The sequence below is a fragment of the Pelophylax lessonae genome (assembly GCF_965119305.1).
Source record: "Pelophylax lessonae genome assembly, chromosome: 10".
NCBI lineage: Eukaryota > Metazoa > Chordata > Amphibia > Anura > Ranidae > Pelophylax > Pelophylax lessonae.
The window spans coordinates 237,293,943-237,311,408 of NC_138777.1; the positions used below are offsets into that span (position 1 = coordinate 237,293,943).

General features: G+C 45.8%; 1 protein-coding gene across 1 annotated transcript in view; it reads left to right on the forward strand.

Moving 5' to 3' along the window:
- The first annotated feature begins 595 nt into the window (after positions 1-595).
- ACSF3 (acyl-CoA synthetase family member 3) overlaps positions 596-17,466 on the forward strand; it is a 59,049-nt gene continuing 42,178 nt past the window's right edge. Inside the window, exons 1-2 of the mRNA XM_082269607.1 lie at positions 596-1,344; positions 7,598-7,753. Of these exons, the coding sequence (XP_082125733.1) occupies positions 712-1,344; positions 7,598-7,753 (789 nt within the window). The 5' untranslated portion in view covers positions 596-711. The remainder of the gene's footprint in view (positions 1,345-7,597; positions 7,754-17,466) is intronic.

Consider the following 17,466-nt stretch of genomic DNA (forward strand, 5'->3'; position numbering starts at 1 on the left):
TGGTGAATTATAATATAAAGTATCTCTTGGTTTGGTGAACTATAATATAAAGTATCTCTTGGTTTGGTGAATTATAATATAAAGTAACTCTTGGTTTGGTGAATTATAATATAAAGTATCTCTTGGTTTGGTGAACTATAATATAAAGTATCTCTTGGTTTGGTGAATTATAATATAAAGTAACTCTTGGTTTGGTGAACTATAATATAAAGTATCTCTTGGCCTTGGTGAATTATAATATAAAGTATCTCTTGGTTTGGTGAATTATAATATAAAGTATCTCTTGGTTTGGTGAATTATAATATAAAGTATCTCTTGGTTTGGTGAACTATAATATAAAGTATCTCTTGGTTTGGTGAATTATAATATAAAGTATCTCTTGGTTTGGTGAACTATAATATAAAGTATCTCTTGGTTTGGTGAATTATAATATAAAGTAACTCTTGGTTTGGTGAATTATAATATAAAGTATCTCTTGGCCTTGGTAAATTATAATATAAAGTATCTCTTGGTTTGGTGAATTATAATATAAAGTATCTCTTGGTTTGGTGAATTATAACATAAGGTAACTCTTGGCTTTGTTTCTTGCAGTTTGGATGGAGCCTCCAGCTGGAATTTTGCAGCATCATTGCTAATAGAGGAATTGATCCTGCTTTTAAGAACTGGCACTAGCCTTCGGATCTGCTGTGCGTTCCGTTGATAAGTGGGGCGATGTCTGCTGGGTGTCGCCTCTTATTACGGCAGCTCAGACTCTGCAACCACCGCATGCTTTTCTGCTCCCTTTACACTCACACTACAAGCCATTCCCAGTCCTGGGCACCAGTCTTTTATAAGGCACCAAAATACGGCAATAGAACTGCTTTGGTTGACCAACATGGGCAGCACAGTTACCAGGATCTGTATCGCAGGAGCTGTGACCTGTCCAGACAGATTACTTCTTTGTTGGGTGATCCGAGCAATGACGCCCGCCCTGAACGAGTCTCTTTTCTTTGCCCCAATGACTCTTCTTATGTGGTGAGCCAATGGGCAGCTTGGATGAGTGGTGCCATTGCTGTCCCTTTGTATAAGAATCACCCACCCTCTGAGCTGGAGTATATCCTGCAGGATTCCCAGAGTGCTCTGGTGCTGGCAGAGACCGGATATATGGACGTTGTGGCACCCCTGGCTGAGAAGCTGGGAATTGCAAAACTTACTGTGCCGGATAGAGTGTCAGGTGAGGTCATGGAGAACACACCTGAATTTGGCCTGGACTGGAAAGAGAGGGGAGCCATGATTGTGTACACCAGCGGGACCACGGGAAGACCGAAGGGGGTGCTCAGCACTCACCACAATCTAAGCGCCATGGTAAGAACAACAAAACGCATGTTACATTTGGGGGGGGGGTACATTCTCTGCATTAGGGTATAAAGACTTCTGCATGCAGCCCCCCTCTAAAAAAAATACCTGAGCCCCATCTCGATCCAGCGATGTGCATGAGAGCAGTCCCTCTCTCTCATTACACAGAGGCAGCAGTGAGGCCATTGGCTCCTTCTACTGTCAATTATAGCCAGTGAGCAGAGAGCAGGGCTGAGTCGCACTGTGTGTGTCAATAGACACACAGAGCCAGCTCCGGAAGCAAGCACACACGAGTACCCACCAGAGCAAGTGTCTTGCTATGGGGGAATTTGGCAGGAGGGAGGAGCCAGGAGCCAGGAGCACTGGTGAGGGACCCCAGAAGAGGAGGATCGGGGCTGCTCTGTGCAAAACCATTACAGAACATGTAAGTATAACATGTTTCCCGCCTGGGCCATTGTAAAATGACGCTCGAGTGGGAGCTTTATTATTCTGGGTGGACGTCAGCGGATGACTGATCTGCTGCCGGTATCATGTGATTGCTGTGACCAATCACAGCAGATTACATGACAAATGTAAACAATGAATGGCTTCGATTCATGCCATCTATTGTGTACAATTGTGTTGCAAGCTGTGATTGGTCACAGTGATTACATGGTACAGATCGGGCCAATCACAGCTAATCACAACAGTACACTCTGAATCTATTTCATTTAGTAAAATTGCTTGCTTATACAAGTGAAATTCTTAGTGTGTGTGGACACACCTTCTCATTCAAAGAGTTTTCTTTATTTTCATGACTATGAAAATTGTAGTCACACTTCAAGAGGAGTCACCTGAAATGGTTTTCACTTCACAGGTGTGCCCTGTCAGGTTTGATAAGTGTGATTTCTTGCCTTATAAATGGGGTTGGGACCATCAGAAGTCAGGTGGATACACAGCTGACAGTCCTACTGAATAGACTGTTAGAATTTGTATTATGGAAAGAAAAAAGCAGCTAAGTACAGGAAAACGAGTGGCCATCATTACTTTAACCACTTTACCACCGGAGGATTTTGCTGTCTTACATCCAGGCCACTTTTTGCGATTCGGCGCTGTGCGACTTTAACTGACAATTGCGCGGTCGTGCGATGCCGTACCCAAACGAAATTTACGTCCTTTTTTGCCCACAAACAGAGCTTTCTTTTGGTGGTATTTGATCACCTGTGCGATTTTTACTTTTTGCGCTATAAACAAAAAAAAGCGTAAATTTTGAAAAAACAATATTTTTTACATTTTTTTATATGAAATTCCCCCCAAAAAATATGTAAAAATCAAAATTTTTTTAAATTTTTGGCCAATTTGTTTTCTGCTATATATGTGTGGTAAAAAAATTCACAATAAGCGTATTTTGATTGGTTTGCGCAAAAGTTATTGCGTTTACTAACAAAGGGAAAGATTTCTGTCATTTTTGGTGTTTTTTTTTTTTAACGCGTAATGGTGGCGATCTGCGAATTTTTTTTTGCGGGACTGCGACATTGCGGCGGACAGATCGGACCCTTGACTGACATTTTTGACACTTTTGGGGGTACCAGTGACATTACTGCAGTAATCAGTGCTATACATATGCACTGTTACTGTACTAATGACACTGGCAGGGAAGGGGTTAATGTATGCCTGGTGCTTACTGACGTGTGTGGGGGGAGGTGACTGAGTGACACAGGGACAGATCAGATGTCCAGCTATGCTGAACCCTGCAATCTGACCCTGCCTGTCACTTGGGAGATCCGCCCGCTTGTGTTTACACAGGCGGGCGGATCTCCACACTAGATCCCCGACGATCGGGAAAGAGCAGAGGCGATCGCCGCTGCTCCTCCCCTGGCCCGACTCCCGCTGTGACTGAATACAGCGGGAGCGAGCCGCTGCCGAGAAAGGGGAGTGTCTGACGATGCAGTACTACGTCGTCAGACGATAACGAGCCACTTTGCCGCAGTAGTACTACGGTACTCAGCGGTAAAGTGGTTAAGAAATGAAGGTCAGTCAGTCCGAAAAATTGGGAAAACTTTGAAAGTGTCCCCAAGTGCAGTCACAAAAATCATCAAGCGCTACAAAGAAACTGGGTCACATGCGGAGCGCCCCAGGAAAGGAAGACCAGGAGTCACCTCTACTGCGGAGGAGAAGTTCATCCGAGTCACCAGCCTCAGAAATCGCTCAGATTAGAGACCAGGTCAATGGCACACGGAGTTCTAGCAGCAGACACATCTCTAGAACATCTGATAAGAGGAGACTGTGTGAATCCGGCCTTCATGGTAGAATATCTGCAAGGAAACCACTGCTGAAGAAAGGCAACAAGCAGAAGAGACCACAAGGAATGGACATCAGACCAGTGGAAATCTGTGCTTTGGTCTGAGGAGTCCAAATTGGAGATCTTTGGTTCCAACCACCGTGTCTTTGTGCGACGCAGAAAAGGTGAACGGATGGACTCTACATGCCTGGATCCCACCGTGAAGCATGGCGGAGGAGGTGTGATGGTGTGGGGGGGGGGGTGCTTTGCTGGTGACACTGTTGGGGATTTATTCAAAATTGAAGGCATACTGAACCAGCATGGCTACCACAGCATCTTGCAGCGGCATGCTATTCCATCTGGTTTGCGTTTAGTTGGACCCCCAAACACACCTCCAGGCTGTGTAAGGGCTATCTGACCAAGAAGGAGAGTGATGGGGGGGCTGCGCCAGATGACCTCCTCAGTCACCGGACTTCAACCCAATCCAGATGGTTTGGGGTGAGCTGGACCGCAGAGTGAAGGCAAAAGGGCCAACAAGTGCTGAGCATCTCTGGGAACTCCTTCAAGACTGTTGGAAAACCATTTCAGGTGACTCCTCTGGAAGTGTGACTACAATTCTCATAGTCATGAAAATAAAGAAAACTCTTTGAATGAGAAGGTGTGTCCAAACTTTTGGTCTGTACTGTATATATATATATATATATATATATATATAAAGGAAATTTGAAATCCTGATCACCTCCCTGGATTAGTACAGTGTTACTATGGTAACACTGTATTGCTCTGGTCTCAGTATGTTAAAAAAAATAATATATTTAAAAATGTTCTTTTTTATTTATTTTACATACAGTCACCAGTCAGTGTCCCTACTCACCGCCATACCGGTTATATGATGACGCTGTACTGCGCCGGTGACAGTATGTAAAGAAATAAAAAATGTCTTAATTTTCCCAAAAAATTGTGACCAAAAATTACAACTTCAAAAACCATGCCATGCTTCTTACTTAATACTTAATACATGTCTGCATTTCAAAAAGGGTCATTTGGGGGAATTTTTCTCAAGAAATCAGTACATCAGATCAGGTTGATCGATTTTTCAGATCTATAACCCATAGATTGTGGACTTTCCTACAGACTCAATAATATACAAGGATTTGGGTTATTTTCAATACATTTTGGCCTAAATTTATGGGGAAAGATTATTTATTTGCAAAATTTTATAACAGAAACAAAGAAAAACATGTTTTTTGTTTTTTTTTTCAAAAATATTCTGCCTTTTTTCTATTTAGCAAAAAATAAAATGGCAGAAGTGAATAAATACAACCAAAAGAAAGCTCTATTTGTGTGAAAAAAATGCTAAAAACATAATTTGGGTACAGTGTTACATGACCGTGTCATTCAGTGTGTGACAGCGCTGAAAGCTGAAAATTGGCCTGGGCAGGAAGGGGGTGAAAGTTCCCGGTATAGAGGCGGTTCAGCAAATGTTACCTTTAGAATCACCTTAAAGTAGAACCAAAGGCAATTTTTTTCCCATTTTGGATAGAGTAAGGAAGGGTTATAACCCCAGTCAGATTTTTTTTTTCGCCTTCTGGGTCCCATTGCAGAGATTTCCCTTCACTTCCTGTTTCATAGCCAAACAGGAAGTGAAAGAAAATCTCTGCAAATTAACCACTTTAAAGCGGAGTTCCACCCTGGGAAATTTTTTTTAATAAAAATACCCCCGGGACAGTCAGGGCAGTGCATTCAACAATGGATAGCCTCTGATCTGTCCCGGGTTGCACTTACCTTTTAGAAGAAATACTTACCTTGAAAAAGTATTGTCCAGCGCTGCCATCTCAGGTGTGGGCAGCTTGAAGCCAGCGCGTCCTCTTCTGTGTCTTCTTCCTTCTTCGGTCCCACGATGCACTGCACCGGCCCCGCCGTCACTTCCGGTGCCGCAGCGTCATCCCTGCACAGCTTCTGGGCATGCCCAGAAGCTGTTTAGCAAGGTATGACGGCGCCTGCATCGGAAGTGACGTCGGGGCCGGTGCAGGCGCATTGATTCCTGGGAGCGATGACGTTCAGCTCCCAGGAATCATTGCATGCCAGGAAGTGACGAATCGCCATGGCCGCCGAGGGGAGGAAGAGGAAGTAAGGTAAGTATATTTTCTTATAAACCAGGTAAGTAAAAAAAAAAAATGCGATTATCCATTTGTTTTTCAGGTGACCCGGAGCGAGAAGATGGAGGTAAGTATAAATTTAGGGTGGAACTCCGCTTTAAGACCGGAAGGATTTGCCCCCTGAATGACCAGGCCACTTTTTTCAGCTTGGCACTGCGTGATTTTAACTGACAATTGCGCGGTCGCGCGACGCTGTACCCAAACAAAATTTACGTCCTTTTTTTTCCCACAAATGGCGCTTTTCCACTGTATGGAACCGAACGGTTCGACTCCCTTTTGTGCTTTTCCACTGCATGGTACCGCATGGTACGGCGTTGGAACGGTACAGCGGCACTTTTCCACTACATGGTACCGAACGGTACGGCTCGCTTAAACAGTACCACCTCAGTTGGGGTTCCAAGAGGGCCGTACCAATACCATATCCCACAATCCTTTGCATGCAGCCTTGACTGTCACTACTAGCCACTGATTGGTCAGAGAATCGTTGTTATCCCACCCACTTTACTTTAGTGGAAAAGCAAACCGTACCAAACCGTTCCAACACCGTACCATGCAGTGGAAAACCAAACAGAGCCAAGCAGGGCCGAGCCGGTACTTGCAGTGGAAAAGTTCCAAAATAGAGATTTCTTTTGGTGGTATTTGATCACCTCTGCGATTTTTATTTTTTGCGCTATAAACAAAAAAAGAGCAACAATTTTGAAAAAAAAAATCTATATTACTCACATTCTGCTATATGAAATTCCCCCCAAAAAATGTAAAAATCAAAATTTTTTAACATTTTAGGCCAATTTGTATTCTGCTACATATTTTTGATAAAAAAAAATTGCAATAAGCGTATTTTGATTGGTTTGAGCAAAAGTTATTGCGCCGACTAACTACGGGAAAGATTTGTCATTTTTATTTATTTATTTTTTTTACTAGTAATGGCGGCGATCTGCGATTTTTAGCGGGACTGCGACATTGCGGCGTACAGATCGGACCCCTAACTGACCTTTTTGACACTGTTGGGGGGACCAGTGACATTACTACAGTAATCAGTGCTAAAAATATGCACTGTTACTGTAATAATGACACTGGGAGGGAAGGGGTTAACATTGTTGGTGATCAAGGGGTTAAATGTATGCCTCATGCTTACTGACATGTGTGGGGGGGAGGGGGTTGTGTGACACAGACACAGATCACAGGTTCAGCTATGCTGAATCCTGTGATCTTTCCCTGCCTGTCACAGGGGAGATCCGCCCTCTGTGTAAGTCTAGGGGAGTGATTCTAACTGTGGGGGGGCGTGGCTTGTGAAATGACCACAGAGACATGTGATTCTATATAGAAGGATCACAGGCACTCGGTGATCATTCCAGAGAGAAGAACGGTCAGCTGTGTTTACAACATCCAACCATTCTTCTCTCTCAGCGGGGAATGATCGCGGGTGTCAGGCGTCAATCAGAGCCGCCTGCCCCCAGCATCGGCTTCCCTGCTGACGAGCGGGGGCGGGATCCCACCGCCGGCAGGGCGTGCTTGCCCCCTAGCCTCCTGCTCGCGACCGACGTACAGTTACGGCGGTTTGCGCAGGAGCAGCAGCCTACCGCAGTACATCTTCGGCGGGCGGACGTAAAGATTTTGATGTAGATCCTTGGGGACCCCCCAGGTCACCAGAACTGGTGTCCTCATTGGAAGATTTCCCCTCAAATACTTTTCTGGGGACAACCCAAAATTTGGGCCTTTCTTTTACTTTCAATGATAGAAATAGAGAGGGGGGATCTCCTTAAAAACCTGACAGGGGTTCAAATCCCTCACCACTCGGGTGTAAGGGTCAGGCAAGTAATATTTCCTTACACTCTCCATACAGGTAACGGCTCTGATAAAGGAGTGGGCGTGGAACAGAACGGATCGCATCCTCCATGTGCTTCCCCTACACCATGTGCACGGCGTGGTCAACAAGCTGCTTTGTCCTCTGTGGGTCGGCGCCACTTGTGTCATGATCCCCGAGTTCTGTCCGCAAAAGGTATCAAATCTTCTGACTTTTAGGTTTCACAAATTGAGGAGAATTTCCCACTTCCCAGCCGTAGATAATTTCCCATTTTATCTTGTATACGAATGTCTCTGAGCCTATGAGGAGGAAGAGAGCCACTGCTCTCATGCACATTGCTGGCCCCAGATCCTGATTATCAGTGCAGCCCCAACAGTGCCCAGCAGTGATGCCAGTCAGTGCTGCCTATCAGTGCCACCTATCAGGGCTGCATATTAGTGCCTTCTACACAGTGCGGCCTCATCAATGCCCATTAGTGCCTGCTTATTATTGCCACCTATCAGTACTGCATAGTAGTGCCCCATCCGTGCAGCCTTCTCAGTGCCCCTCAGTACAGCCTTCTCAGTGCCCATCAGTGCAGCCTTCTTAGTGCCCATCAAAGAAGAGAAACAAGGCAACGCTGAGTGCAGCTGATATAACTTTATTTAAAAAATAAATAAATAAAGTTATACCGGCTACACTTAGCGGCGCCTTGTTTCTTTTCTTTGCCTGCCAGTGGAACTTTGCTTCTGCCTTCAAGAGCTGCCCTCAGTGTCAGCGCGACATACCTGTGCACCCCGAAAGTCCATCCACCAGTCTGGTTGCCCCTCTCACAGCAAGACTTTCACATTGGAGACCCATCTCCCAGCGGAAGCTCCCAACAAACTTTTCTTTCTCCTTAGTGCCCATCAGTGCAGCCTCATCAGCACCCATCAGTGCAGCCTCCTCAGCGCCCATCAGCACAGCCTCCTCAGCGCCCATCAGCGCAGCCTCATCAGTGCCTGCTCATCTGTGCTGCATAGTAGTGGCCCATCAGTGCAGCCTCGTTAGCGCCCATCAGTGCCTGCTCATCTGTGCTGCATAGTAGTACCCCATCAGTGCAGCCTCATCAGCACCCATCAGTGCAGCCTCATCAGTGCAGCCTCCTCAGCACCCATCAGCACAGCCTCCTCAGCGCCCATCAGCACACCCTCATCAGTGCCTGCTCATCTGTGCTGCATAGTAGTGCCCCATCAGTGCAGCCTCATCAGCGCCCATCAGTGCAGCCTCATCAGCGCCCATCAGTGCCTGCTCATCTGTGCTGCATAGTAGTGCCCCATCAGTGCAGCCTCATCAGCACCCATCAGTGCAGCCTCATCAGCGCAGCCTCCTCAGCGCCCATCAGCACAGCCTCCTCAGCGCCCATCAGCGCAGCCTCATCAGTGCCTGCTCATCTGTGCTGCATAGTAGTGCCCCATCAGTGCAGCCTCATCAGCGCCCATCAGTGCAGCCTCATCAGCGCAGCCTCCTCAGCGCCCATGAGCGAAACCTCATCAGCACAGCTTCACTAGCGCACATCAGCGCAGCCTCATCAGTGCCTTCTCATCTGTGCTGCATAGTAGTACCCCATCAGTGCAACCTCATCAGCGCCCATCAGTGCAGCCTCATCAGCGCCCATCAGTGCAGCCTCATCAGCGCCCATCAGTGCAGCCTCATCAGCGCCCATCAGTGCAGCCTCATCAGCGCACATCGGTGAAGAAGAAAAATTACTTTAACAGAAACTTTTTTTTTCAAATTTTTCTGTCCTTTTTTTAGCAAAAAATAAAAAAAAAACCCAGTGGTAATTGAATACCACCAAAAGAAAGCTATATCTGTCTAAAAAAAATAATAAAAATGTCATATGGGTGCAGTGCAGCATGACCGCACAATTGTCATTCAAAGTATCACAGCTGAAAATTGCCCTGGGCAGCAAGGGGGTAAAAGTGCCCGGTTAGGCAAGTGGTTTAAAAAAAAAAAAAAAATTGGCGTTTACAACCTCTCCTATTAAAGTCTGTAAGACTAAGAGGTCAGCAGCGGGAGAGATCTGACATTCCCAGTATAGTTTTCATCAGGTAAACGCTTGGATGGCACCTGACCTGCACTGCGATGATTATTTGTAGATATGGCCGCCTGGTCTGAATACAGCACAGAGATTTCCCTCTCTCTGTCCTGTGAATGAAGAGGTTGTTGGGCGGTTTTGACGTCTCTCTCAGCCGCAGTAAAGCACGGTCCTATCTGCAATGATTTGGGGAAAATTGTTCTGGAGCGGAGGCGTGAGGAGAAGGCCGAGGGGGGGGGGGGGGACTATAAACGGCTCATGGGAATATAAAGCCCGGAGTACAAGTTTATTGAGGGCGCCCGCATGCTGAGGCTGGGAGAGATTCACCTTTATTCAGTCCGCGCTCCTTTTCCCTGTGAAGGCTTCTGCTCGTGGCACAGTGCTGGAATGGGGAGGCCTGTCAAGCCCTGTTAGGAATCACATACATCAGCTGAGTGGGAAAAGATGGGGGGGGGGGGGGGTAATAGAAAGTCCTCTGAATGCAGAAAGCAGACTCAGTAAGTGTTCACATTTATCCACTTCCCCTACAGGTGACACATCCGGAGCCAAGGGATGCTGCTAGTTGTCCTTTCCAGCCTTGGCTCCTTAGCCACTTCTGGACCGCGTCTATTTCTGACATTTGTTGTTTACAAGTTAAAATCTGTTTTTTTAATTTTTGCTAGAAAATTACTTAGAACCCCCCAAACATTATATTTTTAGCAGGGACCCTAGATCAGAGGTTCTCAGCTCTGGTCCTCAGGACACACTAACAGGCCAGATATTAAGTATCACCTTGGGGAGATGCAGACTAGAATACTGCAATCACTGAGCAGCAAATGAGATGGGGGGAAAAAAATCACTTTTTTCAATTAAAAAATAAGAAAACAGTAAAGTTAGCCCAATTTTTTTCTATAAAATGAAAGGTAATGTTACGCCGAGTAAATAGATACCCAACATGCCATGCTTCAAAATTGCGCACGCTCGTGGAATGGCGAGAAACATTGCTACTTAAAAATCCCCGTAGGCGACATTTTTTAACATTTCTACAGGTTACCAGCTTAGAGTTACAGAGGAGGTCGGGGGATGGAATTATTGCTCTCGCCTCTACGGTCGCGGCGATACCTCACATGTGTGGTTTGAACATCGTTTACCTATGTGTGTGTGACTTGCGTATGCGTTCGATTATGCGCGCGAGCTAACATGGAAGGGGCGCTTTAATTTTTTTTTTCCTATTTATTTTATCTTTTAGTTTTTATTTTTACAGTTTAAAAAATAAATAAATACATTTTGATCACCTTCAGACTCGGTCCACACCAGGCTGACAAGTCGCGCTCCAGGTCGCGGTCCATTGACCGCTACAGGACCGGTTCTAATAGGAGCGACACAAGTCGCTCCGACTTAGAAAAAGGGTCCTGTACTACTTCGGGGCGACCTCGGAGCGACTTGCATAGACTTCCATTATGTGAAGTCCCTGCAAGTCGTGGTGCATGGTAATGCACAAGGCGCCCCCGAAGTAGTAAGGAGTCGTGTCGCCCCAGTGTGAACCGACTCTTATTCCTATTACAAGGAATGTAAACATCCCTTGTAATAGAAATAAGAATAACAGGTCCTCTTTACTGTGAGATCTGGGGACAAAAAGACCTCACACCTCACATTTACACTAAAAAAGAAAAAGATAAAAAAAAAAAAAAAGTATTTTTTTTTCATAATGAAAAAAATGGGCTCTTTAATGCTGTTGCTAGGAAGCGACGTATGACGTCGCTCCAGTCCTCCAAGACCATAGAGTGAAGTGGGGGGCCATCTTGCCCTCACTCGACTTCCTGCCTCAGGGTAGTGCGGACCGGTGTTGTAAAATTTTGTTGGACCCGTGAAAAAATCGGACCTCGTCACTTCCGGTGATAGAGAATCACAAAACAGCGGATGGGAGTTGTCCGTGCGCATGCGCAGAAGACATTTTTCGAGGTTTGGCAAAATTATAACAGAGAGCGGACAGCTGATTGAGAGGAGGCGGGGCTGAGGTGCGACGGAGGACACATATGCAGAGCTGGTGGAGGAGGCGGGACGGAGGTGCGGCCGTGTAATATATGCAGGACTTTAGCGACTCCTTATGTTTTATTATCTTTAGCAATTATCGTAATATTTATCCTTAGGATTTCATTACATTTAGGGCTCTTTCACACGGGCGGTCCGATCAGATCCGCCTGTCAGTTTTTTAGGCGGATCTGATCGGATCCTCCATGCAGCTCTATGGGGCAGCGGGTGTCAGCGGAGGTGACCTCCGCTGACACCCGCTGCCATCCGCATCCGATCCTGTGCTGAAATCTGGACGGATGGAAACCCTATTTTTCCATCCGTTCAGTAATCGGAGCGGAGCGGATCTGATGAGAGCGGACAAGCGGTCCGCTCTCATCCGATCCCCCATAGAGGGCAGCGGGTGCTGAGACACCTCCCTCTCTGCTCTGCAAGCGGAGACGGAGCTGTCATCCGCCCGGCTCAGCGGGGATCGCGGATCGATCCCCGCTGAGCAACACGGATCAGCCTGCGGAGGCGGTCCGTGTGAAAGAGCCCTTAGTATTTTTATTTTGTATTATATAAATAGTAAATGTAATGAAATCCTAAGGATGAATAATACGATAATTACTAAAGATAATAAAACAAGGAGTCGCTAAAGTCCTGCATTTATTACACGGCCGCACCTCCGTCCCGCCTCCTCTATTCAGCTCTGCAGATGACGCGGCAGTGTCTTCCGTCCCACCTCAGCCCCGCCTCCTCTCATTCAGCTGCCCGCTATGTGTTATAAGTTTACCAAACCAAGATAATGTCTTATGCACATGCGCACTTGAAACTCCTATCACCGGAAGTGACGAGGTCCGATTTTTTTCACGGGTCCGAGAAAATTTTAGAACACCGGATCATTTTCTCAGCTACCAGTGGTTCCGGTAAGTGGAGAAAACGACCAGGAAAGCGGGGTGGGGCTGAGAAGGGTCACCTCTCCCGCCGCCCATAAAGGTGATCCTAAAGGAGACCGCCTAAAAAATCCTGGAGTTATAGCAGCTCTCTGCTGCCATAACACCGGTATTTAGGCTACGTTTCCACTATTGCGGCTACAAAGTTGCGCTACTTCTAGCACGACTTTGTAGTGTGACTTGTTTGCGGCTACTTCTGGGGACTTCAGTGCGACCTTCCTTCTATGAGGGACAAGTCGCACTGAAGTCGCCCCAAAAGTAGTGCAAAAACTATTTTTCAAGTCGCTGCGACTCAAGTCGCAGCAGTTGGAACGGGCCAAATTGAAATGAATGGCTTTTGACTTGCTGTGCGACTTGACATGTGTCAAGTCGCACAACAAGTCGCAACAGTGGAAACGGAGCCTTATTGTCAAAGTACCGACGTAAAACTGCAGTGGGCGGTCTGTAAGTGGTTAACCAGGCCAATTTTCAGCTTTCAGCACTGTCACACTTTAAATGATAAATGCATGGTCATGCTACACTGTATCCATGTGACATTTTTAAGTGTCCATTCACACTACCGCGACTTGTCAGGCGACTTGTCAGCGTGACAAGTCGCTGTCCATGCAGTGCCACAGGACCCGTTCTAATAGGAGTGACACAAGTCGCTCCGACTTAGAAAAAGGGTCCTGTACTACTTCGGGGCGACCTCAGAGCGGCTTGCATAGACTTCCATTATATGAAGTCCGTGCAAGTCGCGCCGAAGTCGCGGTGCACGGGACTTCACAGGTCGCCCCCGAAGTCGTGCCGCATTAGTGTGAACCGGCTCTTATCATTTTGTTCACACAAATAGAGCTTTCTTTTGGTGGTATTTAATCACCTCTGGCATTTTTATTTTTTGCTAAATAAACTACTATAAAATAAATAATAAATAATAAAAGACTGAAAATTGTGAAAAAAATAAATAAAAGTGTTTTCCTTCATTTCTGTTATAAAATTTTGCAAATAAATAATCTTCAGAAATTGCGGCCAAAATATATTCTGCTACATTTCTTTGGTGAAAATAACCCAAATCAGTGAATATTATCCACAGACTATGGGATATATATCTGAAAATCGATGATGTACTGATATCTCATTTCTTGAGGCCTGAAAATGCCAGAATAGCACAAATAAATTGGGCTAACTTTACTGTTACTGTTTTTTTTAACTACTTAACGACCGCCCGCCGCAGTTTTACTGCGGCAGGCAGCCCCTCCTGCGCGAACCGACGTAACTGTACGTCGGTCGCGTGCCTGCAGCTAGGGGGCGAGTGCGAGCGCGCGCCACCGGAAGGCAGGCTCCCCCCCCCCCCCTCTCGGTAGCGGGGACTCCGATGCATGGGGCAGGCTACTCCGATTGCCTCCTGACACCCTCAATCGCTCCCCGCTGAGAGAGAAGGACGGTCGGCTGTTGTAAACACATCTGACCGTTCTTCTCACTAGAATGATCACAGAGCTCCTGTGATCCTTCTATATAGGATCACATGTCTCTATGATCATTTCACAAGTCCCTCCCCCCACAGTTAGAAAACACCCCCTAGGCTCACAATTAACCCTTTGATCGCCCGCTGTGTTAACCCCCTTCCCTGCCAGTGTCATTAGTACAGTGACAGTGCATATTTTTAGCACTGATTACTGCAGTAATATCACTGGTCCCCCCAAAAATGTCAGTCAGGGGTCCGATCTGTCCGCCGCAATGTCGCAGTCCCGCTAAAAAACGCTGATCGCCGCCTTTACTAGTAAAAAAAAAAAAAAAAAAATTACATAAATATTTCCTGTAGTTAGTAGACGCAATACATTGTGCGCAAACCAATCAAAATACGCTTATTGCGATTTTTTTTTTTACCAAAAATATGTAGCAGAAAACAAATTGGCCTAAAATGTTAAAAAAATTTGGATTTTAATTTTTTTTATTGGGGAATGTTATATAGCAGAGAGTGAAAAATATTGTTTTGTTTTTTTCAGAATTGTCGCTTTATTTTTGTTTATAGCGCAAAAAATAAAAATTGGAGAGGTGATCAAATACCACCAAAAAAAAGCTCTGTTTGTGTGAAAAAAAGGACATCAATTGTATTTGGGTACAGCGTCACACGACCGCGCAATTGTCCGTTAAAATAACGCAGTGCCGAATCTCAAAAAAATGGCCTGGTCATTAAGGGGGAAAATATTCCGGTCCAGAAGTGGTTAAATTGAAATGTATTTTTTTCCCAAAAAATGGCATTTGAAATACCACTACGCAAATACCGCGTGACAAAAATATTGCAACGACCACCATTTTATTTTCCAGAGTCTTTGCTAAAATATATATATATAATGTTTGGGGGTTCTAAGTAATTTTTTAGCTAAAAATTCAGATTTTAACTTGTAAATAACATATGTCACAAATAGGCCCGGTCCTTAAGTGGTTAAGGAAAGGGGGGGGGGGGGGAACATATAAGAGACATCCGCCACGACCGCTATTTTATTTTCCAGAATCTTTGCTAAAAAATATATATATAAAATGTTTGGGGGTTCTAAGCAATATTAAAAATTCTGATTTTACCTTGTAAACAACAAATGTCAGAAATAGGTCCGGTCCTTAAGTGGTTAAGGAAAGAGAGGGGGGGGGAGCATATAAGAGACATCGCTAGCAATGGCCGCCAGCGATAACCGTTGCGTTTAGCCACCTTGCCGATCGACTCTCCACCCAGGAAAGCTATAGGGCAGATGATGTCTCATGGGGCTGAGCACAGCCTGCAGTCACGCCAGCATTCCCCGGTCCGAGCGGCAAACAGCCGCCCAGAATATCTCTCATGTCTGGAGATGCCTTAAGGCCGAACTCCGGGCAGATATATAAAAAAAAAACCGCCAATGAATGCAGATGCATATTTCTTCAAAATCATTCTAGCTGAACCCCAGGAAGATATAAAAAAAAACACAGATTAATGCAACTCTGTATCCTCTGATACATCATTAAAGTGATACTAAACCACATGCTGTGTAATATACATTCTCCCTTCTTTTTCTGTATGTGGATGACGGCTCTGTAATTATTTTAATTGAAAACAAAAAACATCTAAGTACCTTTTTCCTAATCGACATCCAGCTGTCACATGACCCGGCTCTCTCCCAGACTGTCTGCAGGGAAACATAAGCAGGAGGAGCTTCTAGTACTCTGCTGCTGCTGGTCACATGATAAAAACAAAGAAACAACCTTTGGAATACAGAGTAAATAATGAATAGGTATAAACTGTTTTAAAGCGGAGTTCCAGTCGTTTTTGTGTTTTATTGAGAGTCAGCAGCTACAAAAAGTGTATCTTCTGACTTTTAATAAACGCACACTCACCTGTCACACGGTCCAGGGATGAGCCTCGGTTCTCTCCCCAGAGCCGGCATCCTAAGTGTGGGCACCCTTCTGTGACAGCTTGCAGCTTCACAGCCCGGTGCGCACTGCGCATGGGCGAGTTGCACTGCGCCTCCTCATTGGCCGGGGGGGCCTGTGACGTGTCCCAGAAGATTGCAGGGAGGGAGGGGAGAGGAGAACTTCTGCTCAAGTCACCGAGCGGAAGTGGAAGCTGGGTATCTGTCAGAACTAGGTACCCACTCCAACCCCCCCCCCCCCCGGAAAAAATGACATGCCAAATGGTAAGGGGGTTAGGAGTCCTTAAAGCGGGACTTCCACTTTTGGGCGGAACTCCGCTTTCAATTGTCATACAAATATACGGTGTATTTGAAATGAAATCTTTATTACTTTTTGTAGATAACACAGTGTGGGAGGATTTCTGCCAGCCACAGGTTGTGTCACGACCCTCCAGCCTGTGCCTTAGAACAGGGATTCCCAAACTAAGACCCTCCAGTTGTTCAGGAACTACAATTCCCATCATGTCTAGTCATGTCTGTGAATGTCAGAGTTTTAGGGCATGGGATGTGTAATTTTGCAACAGCTGCAGGGCCGTAGTTTGGGAATCCCTGCCTTAGAATAACTGGGAGGTGAAGCCTCCATCAATCTGCATGTAATATCCCACCCCCATTGTGTTTAGCTGGTTAGTGGGCGTGGAGGAGGAGGAGGGAGGGAGTGGGCTGTCATTTAGCATTGTGTATACGCCCACATGTGTGACTCTATAGTCACATGGGCTTCACAGATGTGATAGGGAGGAAATGCTCAGCATAGAAACTCACTGAGAACTAAGCATGTGCAGAGCTGCCACCACAGCTGCAAAATACATAACTGCATTGGGGACATGGACAGAAGGGGGAGATAGAGAGCAGCAGGATCAACCAGGATTTTTGCAGAATACAGAAAAGGAATCTCATAGTGTTGGGTGAGTATGAACAGCATGGAATACACCATTTATTCATTGTTTATTATGATGTGGGTTTAGTGACCCTTTAAATGTATTTTTTAGTACATGCAGTGCTTGAATGGGCTGTGTTGCTTGCGCAAACGCGAATCGTAACAAAAGCATAGGTGTGACCCTAGCGTTACAATGTAATTAATGAGTAGCTGACTGATTGCTTTTCACTTGTTTCCTAAAATTGCTTTTTAAGCACTTGCCGACCGCCCCACGCAGATTTACTGCGGCAGGGCGGCTCGGCTGCTCATAACCACGTAGATCTACATGATTATGTGCACGTAGATTCGGAGGCGCACGCGTGCCGCCAGAGCCGCACTCCCGCTGTGATTTGTTTTTTTTTTTTCAGTTGAGCTCCATGTTACCTGGTTGGGTAGTTTTAGCTTTTTTCTGCTGTGTTTTTCCCACCCCTCATTTTTCTTTGGGACGTCCCAATGGTAAAGAAGATTCCTGAGCTGTGTCCGTCAATGAATGCAAGAGAAAACTGGATTTTTGTCTTACCGTAAAATCCTTTTCTCTGATGTTCATTGACGGACGCAGCACCCACCCCTCTATT